The 12,923-nt window shown below is 34.1% G+C and overlaps 1 protein-coding gene across 4 annotated transcripts in view; it reads left to right on the forward strand.

Annotated features, from left to right (window-relative positions):
* Window positions 1-12,923, forward strand: part of LOC115066384 (lachesin-like) — a 50,049-nt gene that overhangs the window by 20,226 nt on the left and 16,900 nt on the right. For all 4 annotated transcript variants that reach the window (XR_007421168.1, XR_007421169.1, XM_049445928.1 and 1 more), the window contains exons 4-5: window positions 3,818-3,946; window positions 8,181-8,315. Coding sequence is in view for 2 of the 4 variants with exons in the window: in XM_049445928.1 (XP_049301885.1) it covers window positions 3,818-3,946; window positions 8,181-8,315 (264 nt within the window). In the remaining 2 variants the exon portion in view is untranslated. The remainder of the gene's footprint in view (window positions 1-3,817; window positions 3,947-8,180; window positions 8,316-12,923) is intronic.

Genomic DNA, 12,923 nt, shown 5'->3' on the forward strand with positions numbered 1-12,923 from the left:
ACTAACATGTCACTTACTAAAGAATTAATCATATATAGTAAAATCAGCCGGATGATCAAAAATCCTGATATTGATTAAATGGGTGGTAAGGGTTTACTTAAATTTATGTATTTTAAGCAAAAAGATACTCTGTTACGAGTACAAGATGCTAGTTCACATAACTCATATATTGGGAGATATATTCGGTACCTAGAGGGTCATGAATAGTTTTTGTTGGACTTGAACAACTTTTGATCATAAGGTGGCACACTATTCGCGCACAGTTTTCTGTCGTTATACAATATTAAGTGCTTTTTGATTTGTGTACTGGAAAATCAAATAATCAAATGGAACTTAAAACTGTTCTATATGAGATGTAGGCATGGTTTTTGTTCGATTTCGGTGATTTTCGTAACATAACATAGGAAGGGCACTTTATAAGTATCCGGTTAATACCGATTTAAAGGCGTGGCAGTGGCTCGAATACGCTCATATACGAACTCAATTTTTTTTTGTACTAAGAAACCTGTGTACCAAGTTTCATCAAGGTATCTCATGTTTTACTCAAGTTACAGCTTGCATGGACGGAAGGACAGACAGACAGTCACTCGGTTTTCAACTTTCCTCATTACTCTGATCATTTATATAAATAACGGGTGGGCCATCTAACGTTTTAAATTTGAATGATCTATATTTTGACATTGGAAACGTCAAATACCATTCGGAAAGTGACAGATATTCAGTAAAATGTCTAAAATTTACGAAATGGGGCGCTATTTATTAGAAGAAAACTGGAAAATATTGAAAACTTTTTTCCAAAGTGGTGAGTCGAAAAATCACCTTTTCGCACGAGGCTTATTTCCACTTCGATGGTTACGTTAACAAACAGAATTGTCGCATTTGGGGTACAGAAAACCCGCACGTAATCGCCGAGAAGCCAATGCACTCAGCACGAATCACTGTATGGTGCGGATTTTGGTCTGGTGGAATCATCGGCTCATTTTTCTTCGAAAATACAGAAGAAAGGAACCGCCGTGACCATCAATGGTGAGCGATATCGCGCAATGTTAACCGAATTTAAAAACTAAGATACTCTGTAGCAACTGGTTGCAAGAGTATAAAAAGAGGGCGGAATCATGACCAATAACTCTTGATTTTTGCTCCACGATAATGCACCGTCGCATGCTGCATTGATCCTTCGCGAGGTTTTTGCCTAACTTACAACCAATATCGTGCCGCTACCACCGTATTCGTCTGATTTAGCTCCATGTGACTTCTAGCTATTCAGCAAACTCAAACGACCGCTCCGGGAAACCATTTTGAGTCATCTGAAGACATTAAACACGCAAAAGTTTTTTCGAAAATTGACTATAACAACTGTTTCGAGGATTAGAAAAAATTGGTACAAGTGTGTTGGGGCCAAAAAGGATGTTGGATAGATTTTGAGGAATAAATTAAGAATTTTAGATTATGAACAATGTCTTCCTATTTTTTTCTCATAGTGGTGTGGCTCTTCTAAACTGTATTTCGCACTGTATGGGACACGCTAGAATCTCCGCCTGAAAAGTAATTTCGACAGTAAACATAGAAAGTAATATTGAAATACATATCGCTCATTTGCTGCAAGACCGGCATAAGTCAAAAAAATCGATTTTCCAGAAAACGCGTTTAAAGTTTTCAACTGATTACAACCTTACACGGTGACTCCAACGTTACACCTCTTCTCAAGCGGAGCATATAAGAGGTATTCATATGAATTTTTCACTCAACATGAAGTATGATATAACGAACAATTCTGCAGCATTAACTCAAAAATCACGTTTTTTGATTTATGCCGGTCTTGCAGCAAATGAGCGATATGTGGTTTTAAAAAATGAAAATTGAAAATGAAATGATACGAATAATAGAAAAAACTATTTAAACACATTAGAATAATTTTTTTTAATGAACAGACAAAATTATTATTAATTATCCAAATTAAATGTGTCAACTTGTCATCTGATTATAAACCAAATTCCATTTTGATATTAGCGTTAAATTCGACATTTTTCATTTCGCTGACATTTGGTTAAAATTACAAGGTTTTTGGCGTTAAAGTAACGATAATATTTTTAAAAAGCTGTCTTTGTGTAAATATTATTTTAATTTTACTTTACGCATTCTCAGTGACAATACTAACATATTTAATTTTATTTACAACTGGTAAATTAAAGTGGTATTCTAGTCTCCAAAAAAAAAAATGAAATATATATTTTCATATTCCAATAATCTAGATTTGTAATAATATATCCATAAAGAATTTTTTAAAATTCAAATTATATTTAAAGTTATATTCGTTTTAGTGTCATAGTTTTTTTCTTAACTTCTTATTATGATTTTTTTTTTAATTCACAAGTCTAAAAGACTTTTTTTAGAAATCTTTTAAAATTTGGTGTAACTTCGTTCCCTAAACTACAAGCACAGCTTTATCGAAACGAGTCAAGGAAGAAAGCGTTTCATATGCACCAAAATCATTCGAGTAGACGCGCGAGGGATGACGAGCCTTCTTTAGCTTCGTGGCTTGTGTTTTTGATAATAGTAAATTCGATTCTCTTTGTCTATACTCAAATTTTTATAACCCTAAAATTGGTCCCTGAAATTTAAATATTATGAAACTGCACATTGCGACAAAATTTTGAATCCACCTATTTCAAAACAATGTATGTATATTTAGCTCAGCAATTACAGGCGCACATCCAAAATTTCCATAACCCAATTGTTTTAAATAAGCTCGTTGTATACTGCAGGAATTTGCGCATCTTTTCATTGATTTCCACATGTTAACCATGTGACTGAAATGCTATGGCAAAATCTGAGTAATTTGTCCACTAATGAAAAGAACATAATACACAAATAATACTTATTGAACTGATTTCAACTATTTCGAAATCGAATTCAAGATTACCACCACAATTGCATGGCAATCAGTTTGAACTTATGACCGGAAACGAAATGAAGTTTTAATTCTAGTTGAAAGGTTCTATGAATATTGAATAAAATTTCGTTAGTTTCAGCTGGCGTTCAATTTAAAATGCATCTGATGAGTATTTCATACTAATCTGGTTAATACCGCATTGATTTCTGTCTTCACCATGGCTCAAAAGGGAAAAATAAAAAAACAAAGTTATTAATCTGCAAGGTTTTGCATACTTTGCATATTTTACTATCATTCCTGAAGAATTTAAATCTAACCAAATGTCAGACTTTAAAACATTTTCGAAATTTTTAAGTTCAATGTGTATAGATCCACATGCAAAATAAGCAGAGACATCGGAAAATTACCAGAAGTACATTTGCAGTTAACTTGTTTTAGAAATTTAGTTTTGAGAAAAACGCATTTAATAATAAGCTGATTGAGCTGATTTAACTGAGAGACTGTACTTAAGAAGGCTATAACTCCATAAATATTTTAAATATTAATTTAAAATTTGAGTATGGTTGAGTATTAACTACCGAAATGTGCAATAATTGTTCTTTTTTCAGAATTTACGTTTCAAATATTACGAAGTTACTCATACGCCATGTACACTTAAGAAATGTACAAGTAAATAAAAAAAATAACAGAAGCAATTTAGTTGATTAAAGGCGATTATAACGAATCGCTTACAATATTAAATACCCATTTTTTATTTTCAAAAAAAAACAAATCGAGAAAATAATAATTAAAGATTTTTCCTCTACAAAATCTCAGTAATTACTTAACTTCTATAAATATACATTTTACATTCCTTTCTCCTGAACTCAAAAATAAGTGATAATATGTTTTCAAAACACCGATTCTCTTCTTTTATCTTTCCAGTTATCGCCTACAATGGTTCTTACCTGACGATCACTAAAGTACAGCGTCTTAATATGGGAGCATATTTATGCATCGCCTCCAATGGCATACCGCCAACGGTCAGCAAGCGCGTAATGTTGGTTGTGCACTGTAAGTATATCTAAGAAATTAAATTATCATTTAAACTTGCTTAAAGAAAGGCCATGAAATTAATATTGTACATATAATATAGCAATGAATTTTCATCTATGACTATCATTGTTTTTCTTAAGCAATTCCTCCATTTTACACTAAACAGGATATATAAAGTTTGGCACAGAGTTTGTAATACCTAGAAGAAAATGAAATCTTTAAAATAAATATATACGAGCTAAGTAGATGTAGACATGTCCGTTTGTAAATGCACGTGTTAATCCCTCAGTTTTCGAGATGCCGATCTGAAAGTATACGCAAATTCTGTTTTTCCTCAAGAAGCTGTTAATTAGGGGCACCCTAATAACACATAGCTTCCATGCAAACTGACCGATCAAAATCAAGCTATTGTAAGGAATTTTTCTTATTATTGCATTATTTTTGTTTATTTTTGCCTCGGTACAACCGATATTAACGCTTCTTATACTTTTGCAACATGTTCCTACAGAGATGTAAGTTTATATTATACTAACGGCAAGGTACGTGCTTCTTTAAAAAGTGAAGTAATAAAGGAATTTTATTTTAACATCAAATTCATTTATTCAAACAAAAAAATATTTCATTAATTGCTAGCTATTTTAAAACTTAATAGTAATCGTTTGAACTGAGATGGCATATCACTTGGAATCATACGCTTCTTTTAATTTTCTAATTAAGATCATAGCTTCAGTCAAATTTGGTAACAACTCTTTCACTACCAACAGCAATGGGTTGCAAGAGTATAATAATTTTTGTAGCACCAAAAGATGTCATTTGAAATGTCGAAATGTATTGTTGAATATGACTCAAAAAAAGCTTCGACGTTTTAAATGTCTCAAAATTTAATGAATAAAATGGGTCAGATTTTTTTTTTTCATGCTGGCAATATCACTTCGCCATTAGCACAACACATCCCGAGCGTTTCACCTTGATAGTTATCCGGATTAAAATGTGGAAAAACTGCGGCCATCATCCCAATGTCTAAGTACATACTATAATCAATCTGACCGTTGCACATAGGAGCATTTACCCTCAAAAACCGGACAAAATTATTTTAAGTGATTTTATGAATGAAAATGCATGTTTGAATATAATAATGCAATTTAATAAAATAAAACAAATAAGGAAGGGCTAATTTCGGGTGCAACCGAACATTTTATATTGAATATATGTATATTAAAATAAAATGATAAAGTAAAATTATAATAAAAAAATAAGAATTCCCCCGTGTGTTGTTACAAAGCCTTTTCTGATTCATCAGAATGTTCAGGCAATCCTGCTTCAGTGTCGACGTGGACCTCTAGTTCCTGTGACTCGAAGAGCTTTATAGTTTCACTCAAGAAGGATGGCTTTTGCTTCGTTGACGGTTTCGCTGGCAACTTAAAAATGGATCAGATGTGTGAAGAAGCCTGTTTAAAACATCTTGGTTGCACTGAACCCATGAAAATTTTCTTGCAAAGTCTTGTCGATATGGACGATAATTCTTGTTTCCAGCCTCCGCTGCCTCTTCTCATAGCTGACCGATAGGTAAGATAGCGTATTTTATGATTGTTGGGCCATGTGCAAGCATTTTATGAAGAGTGGGCGTCATTGGATGCCAGGATGCTCCACGTACATTTTTGCTGTGTCTTTGCAAAATATTTGAAATTTCATTACATCAATTTTATGGCCAGATGATATTGCTTCTAGAATGACCTTAAGTTTGATTATGAAATTTTTTTATTCCTGTAATTTCAGCAGCTAAATCTGGATCGATGAAGAATCTGCGAGATGTGTTACCCGAATTAGGATTTCCGAAACCAGCCCTATTAATAGTCTAGCCCTTTCCCTGTATGTTTTTTGGATTCTCTCCTTATTTTCTTTCACAAGTTTTTTCTCTTCTGTGGTTCGGACTTGCCATTTCTTCAAAGGAAGTTTATAAGCAAGGTGTAATATGGTTTCAAACAAATCCTAGCGTGGAGAATTGACAAATCAAATTTTAATGACTTGGGATTTTCCTCATTAGTACTTTCAAAGTTATTGAAACTTTTTGACGTTTTTCAACATATGTAACATCTCATGGTAGAAGTGGAAGCAATGTATGTCGCACGAAAATATCTCGTATTGGATTGGGCATTTTGGTCACCAGCAATCGTTTTGCCTGATTCTCTACTTTAATATCTCTTCTTTTGTGACATTGACAGTTTCATGCAGTTCATGCAGGCGTCCAGTTGTGTACTAAAATGGAAGCGTTAAGTCATTCTTCGTATTTTTTGACAAATCTTTCTTCAGTATAACTGGACAATACCCATTTCTTTTTTAAATCCCATATGAAATACTTTAAATCATTACTAAAAGTTAGAAATTCGTCTTCTGGACACTTCTTTTTTTTTAGCTTTTTTCCACATATGACGTTTTATCTTCCCATTTTCTCGCAGCGCTTTCTCTACAAAGCATATATAATGTTTTTCGAGACATCTCTATAACTTTTGATTTTGAACCTGAAAAAACGAAATAATATATAGAACAAATTCCTAACGTAGTTCTTGCACATTTTCAATTCCAGTAATTTTGGGTACCGCTCGAAAAATGTATACCCTCTTCCCACCCGTCTAGATTAATTTAGCAGGACTTCAGTTTTCAACCAAAAAAAAATTAATAAACCAGTACTCATTTTTTTACAACTGATCTACTTTATTCAATGCGTTTTTTTTACAGGGGGGGAAAGAGGGGGAAAATGTTTAAGCTGATATGTTAAGTAGAAACCTTGTAGTTTACTAAGAAAAAAAAATCATAGCTCGACCTCGCCCAAAACTATAACAAAAACACTAATTTCTAAAAAATAAAAAAAAAATTTAGTTTTTTTAATGATTCCTTGTTTTCTCGAAAAAAAAAACACAATAATACATTAACTAAATTAATTTTTATACTATTAATATTAAATACATACCATGTTGCCCTGAATTTATAAAAAATATTTCCATGAATTCCGTTCACGCATTAAAAAAAAACCCTTGAAATCTCGAGAACAATGGAGAGTTTCGCGAATAAGCATGTGCGTTCTGAACGAAGTCTAGGTTTCGACTACTTGTGTGGCCATAAATCGGCCTGAAGGTCATTCATTTAATCGGTTCATTGTATACCGGTTATTTAGGTACCAACAAAAATCAATTTTGAGTATCATCGCTGAAGTTTGTAATTTTCAATTTTGTCCGGTTTTGAGGGTAAATGCTCCTATGTGCGTTGTAATTAAAAGCAGCACGCATCATTTTAGCCACGTGATCGCCGTGTAAGATTCGGTATTTCGTTCTGTTCGACTGATTTTGTACAAATTTCATAGAAACCATCTGTTAAATAGTTCAAACAAAGCTTAAAAATTTGGTTTGGATAGATAAGCCCGTTCTTAATTTAAAAAATTAAAACGAAAAGTGGCGTTACTTTTTCTATATATGGAGATTTGATTTTTGGATGTTTGTCTGTCCACCCTTGCAAGCTGTAAGTTGAGCAAAAATTAAAGTATCTTGATGGTACTACACATATCGCATGGCGAAAAAGTAAGACGGAGTTCGTAGAAGGGCATAATCAGAATCACTGCTACACCTTCAATGTAAATTTTGGGATATAAAACAATTAGTGAGATACATAATTGAATTTAAGATGGAATAATTTTCTTAAAAATGAGTTTAAAAGATGGACTAAATCGGGTAAATATCTCAACTTTACTGTGTGAACACCAAAAAAAAATAGATTAATTAGAAGCCACTGGCACTGGCTAGATTAGCTGAAGGCAAAAATTTCACAAAACTTTTTCTTCCCCAAGAAACTGTTCATCTACAGCGTCGCCGATATCGCCACTAATTTCATGCATTAGGGGCGAAGAAAAAGTTTTGTGAAATTTTTGCCTTATAAATTAATCGATCAGAACTAAGTTCTTGAATAGAAAACCTTTTAGGTTACTAAATATCTTTGCGGTATACGGCACAGATTATTGCCGAAGGAATATTTGGGAGATTATAATTGATGAGATCAACCAAATATAGCATTCAGCTGCAATTTAAATTGATTAAAATCAAGATAAAGATATTTATAAAGGACATCGGGTAATTTTTAAGTAAACTTAATTCGTCAGTGAGGTTATTTATTTCTATCAAGATGGCTAAAAATATCTAGCAAAACGTGTTCCATTCTATATACTATATAATCTTTCTGATTGTTTTTTTCTCCTTTCTTACAGTTCCGCCAATGATTTGGATACAAAATCAGCTAGTCGGTGCTGCCAGCGGCCAAAACATAACACTTGAATGTCAGTCGGAGGCGTATCCGAAGTCCATAAATTACTGGACGAAAAATGATACGATCATTGTGCCGGGTAAGTATAAAAAAACTTAATTACGAAATACCTGAATTTTAAAATTATTATTTTTTTAATATTTAAACAACGCTACTTATCTTTAATCTTGATTTGATTTTCAACTAACTTAAATTAAGTGATCAAAATAGCGTTTTTAAGCTAAGTGCTCTATAAAAAACGTTTTAGCAAATATGTAATAGTTAGCTATGGAAACAGAAATTGCAACGGACGTTTAATTAACTTCTTATCATCCATTTTTTAACCGCAATCACACAAATGTCCAACAACACACATACTATGTACGTACGTATAAATATATTCCAACAGACAATCATTGCTATAAAAGCGAGTAAATATTTGGAGAAACAGTCAGTGAAAGCATATGAAGAAGGAAGAAGAGTCATCAAAAAATAAAACTCACATACTATGAATGAAAAATATATGTATACTATAAACGAATTGCTATGAGAGTTAACAAAACAGAAGAAGAAAGTGGTATGGGCATGCGATTGCAATTCGTAAAAGCATCCGCTTTAAACGCCTGCACATTGCATTGCCACCGAGTTGTTTCCGAAAATAAAAGAGTAATGTCCGAGAATATATACGCATAGCTACTGATTTATATGCAAAAGAGATGACAAATACATCAAATTACAAAACCGCTAGTGGTTGAATGAAAAAGACTTTTGAGGATTGAGTTAACTTCTCGTATAACCCACACAGAACAACACAAAATCAGGAGTGGCTGGCTCTGACAGGTGCTGTGGATGTGTTGGCTATTAAAAGCACAATACATGCAATTTTTAGGCAAAAATCTGCTCTTGAATTTAAAGACGTTTTCGGTCGTAACGGGCAGTGCTTGACCCTCTATTAGAAAATGCCGGAAGCAAAGTTGTAGACCGTCCGTCAAAAATTAAAAAAAAAAATTTTGATCCCATTTCAGATTTGTAGAAGATGACAATTTTCAATTGATATAATAAGTACATACTACGAAGACCCTAAGAACAACTTTTAATAATGAATATTTATTATTGAAGCATTATTTGTCGTTTGCCTCAAGTTCTTCGTCTGAAACGGCCGAAATTATTGGTGAACATGCTAATGCAGCATCATACTGCATTGATTTTTTTCCAACTTTTTGTATTGCTTCGCAACCACCATACTGGCCTGATGTGCGACTTCTGTAAATTCAGCAAAATCCAAAGGCCAATACGGGGATGCCATTTTGACGCGATTAAAGAGATAAAATCCGAACTGAAGAAGGTATTGAAGAACATTCCGAAAGTTTCGAATATTAGAAACGGCAATGGCAAAAGTGCATGTTAACGGACCAGGACTACTTTGAAGGGAAAGAAATTAATTCGGAAAAATAAATAAAGAATTTGAAAAATACAAATCAATTCACCTTACTTTTTATCATAGAAGCATATATCCTGTATATTGGAAAGTAATAGGAGTGATTTTCTTCTCCCGCGACTGGTCAGTTATCTCCGAGCACCTGGAGAGTCAAGACAAACATTTTCGGGCGACGCGTTTCTGCGAGTGGTGCAAGCCGAAAATGCAGCGCTGTTTGGAGCAGAGGTACGCAATTAAATTCTATGTGAAACTCAGTAAATCTGCGCCAGAGACGTTTGATATGCTCAAGCAGGCTCACCTCGATGTTGGCAAAAAATGGTGTGTTTCCGAGGGACCATGCCATTTTGGGAGCCGGGAAGAGGTCGCTGATAAAGACCGTGCTGGGAGACCTGCGACTTCGACAAACACCGACAATGTGACTCGTGCGCGCAAAGTTTTGATCTCAGACCGTCGATAAAGTTTTCGTTTAATTGCCCAGATGTTACATTTATTAAAATTGGCTGTTTCTGACATTGTAACGGAGCTCATGAACATGCGTAAAATGTGTGCGAAATTGAAAGCTTTTAAAGAAAACGATTGGCTTAATATATTTTTTTTTTAAATCGAATTCATATTACTTTCCCGACAAACCCTGTATATGAACAGAAATTAAGTATACTGAAATTCGCAAAAAAGCGGGAGTTAATTTGTTCTTAAATCTACATATAAACATACATACATATATCGCATCATGTTAATATTCGTACACACTAATAAATAAAGCCTGTCAGGCGATTGTCAACTTCCTCGTTTACTTTGCTATTTATGTTAGGGAGATCCAAAAACTAAACTATCGAATTCATATAGCAAAATGTAGTACTGTGGACAAAAGATAGTACGAGTTCTTTACTTAAATTTCGCACGAAAATTCATTTGTCGAAATATTTTTTTTGGCTAGCATGATTGGCAGTGATATCTGTGCCAAATGTGACATCAAACTAATCACTAGTGTTTAGTAGACACTTGTTTTTCTGAAGTACATACACTGCATTCGATGAGTTTTACGCTGAGTAAAATTATTCAACAAAGAAGTCTTATTAAATTTAATGTGCGGGACCAAATTTGTAGTTCCGAAGCGTTCAAAATGATGGAAAAGGTATTCGGTGGTAAGTGAAACAAATCAATGGGCCAAATATCGTGGCAAAGGTGAGCCGAAGCCGAAAAACCCACGTCAAAGCAGATCAAAAGGCAATGTTATATTGACAGTTTTCTTCGATTATCGAGGTGTATTGGAGCCAAGGGGGATTACTTTGAGGAATTCCAAAGTTATGAACAAAGTCTTACTATATTTTGCTCATAATAACGGGTGATTTTTTTGAGGTTAGGATTTTCATGCATTAGTATTTGACAGATCACGTGGGATTTCAGACATGGTGTCAAAGAGAAAGATGCTCAGTATGCTTTGACATTTCATCATGAATAGACTTACTAACGAGCAACGCTTGCAAATCATTGAATTTTATTACCAAAATCAGTGTTCGGTTCGAAATGTGTTTCGATGTTCAGGGATGAGGCTCATTTCTGGTTGAATGGCTACGTAAATAAGCAAAATTGCCGCATTTGGGGTGAAGAGCAACCAGAAGCCGTTCAAGAACTGCCCATGCATCCCGAAAAACGCACTGTTTTGGTGTGGTTTGTACGCTGGTGGAATCATTGGACCGTATTTTTTCAAAGATGCTGTTGGACGCAACGTTACGGTGAATGGCGATCGCTATCGTTCGATGCTAACAAACTTTTTGTTGCCAAAAATGGAAGAACTGAACTTGGTTTACATGTGGTTTCAACAAGATGGCGCTACATGCCACACAGCTCGCGATTCTATGGCCATTTTGAGGGAAAACTTCGGACAACAATTCATCTCAAGAAATGGACCCGTAAGTTGGCCACCAAGATCATGCGATTTAACGCCTTTAGACTATTTTTTGTGGGGCTACGTCAAGTCTAAAGTCTACAGAAATAAGCCAGCAACTATTCCAGCTTTGGAAGACAACATTTCCGAAGAAATTCGGGCTATTCCGGCCGAAATGCTCGAAAAAGTTGCCCAAAATTGGACTTTCCGAATGGACCACCTAAGACGCAGCCGCGGTCAACATTTAAATGAAATTATCTTCAAAAAGTAAATGTCATGAACCAATCTAACGTTTCAAATAAAGAACCGATGAGATTTTGCAAATTTTATGCGTTTTTTTTAAGAAAAAAGCTCTTAAAAATCAATAGTTTGGCTCTTCAAAAAATCACCTTTCAAATAATAGCGTAATGGATTTTTGTTGTTGAGCGACAAAGATGCACGCAAATAAATTAAAATTTCAAAACGAATTAAGTTCAGACAGTACGAAAGAACTTTTTTTAATTTTTGACATATTTGTTCAGAATAATTTTCTTGTACCTCAACATATTATATATGTATATGAAAAAATTTATTAAGTTAAAATATTTTTAATTTCGTCGTTGATATCTTCACAAAATTTCGTCGATTTATGAAAAAATAATTTTACACTTTTATCGTCCTATAGATTTCAATCTTTAATAACTTTAACAAAAAAAGAATTTTGACAAAATATCTATATCAAGGGTATGCGTCTGGTCCCCCTCCTAGTGAACTGCTGATTTTCAAAATCGGCGATTTTGCGAAATTTCCCTGGATCATTTGATGTGGTTTGGCCCTATAGCCTCCTTTGGCCGCAAGTACTTCAATACGCTTGAGAATGATATTGACTAAATCTTCACTTCCTTTTTTAGTGATGGAGTTTCATACTTCTAGTAATTAACTCCGTGTTTGTTTTCTGTGGACTGACATACTTGTGTACCCTTTTTTATACAAACCACAGATTCTCGATAGGATTAATACTCGTATCAGAAAGGTACTCCATACTCTTCTTAGCTTTGTGCTTGCAAAAAAAATACTTTTCCGCGCCCAAATTTGAGTTTTGGTAATAGCCTTTGATGACTTTTTCTAAACGTAATGTATTACCGTCTGACCCGTGAAGATTAATCTTTCGTCTGTCCAAAACACATTCGCCGACTCTTCTGGAGTTCAGTTTTGGTTCGCTTTATCAAATTTAATAAGTAGTTCTTGATGATGTTTCGTAAGCAAAAGTTGTTAATTTTGCGCCTGGCTTTAAGCCTTTGTTTTTTCATCTAGCGGTGTACAGTGATGCGAATTCTTAAGTCCTCTCCAGTTCTTTTTGAATCTCAGTACCTGATTTTACTGCTGCCGAGATCACCAGACGG

Source organism: Bactrocera dorsalis, chromosome 1 (genome assembly GCF_023373825.1).
Source record: "Bactrocera dorsalis isolate Fly_Bdor chromosome 1, ASM2337382v1, whole genome shotgun sequence".
NCBI lineage: Eukaryota > Metazoa > Arthropoda > Insecta > Diptera > Tephritidae > Bactrocera > Bactrocera dorsalis.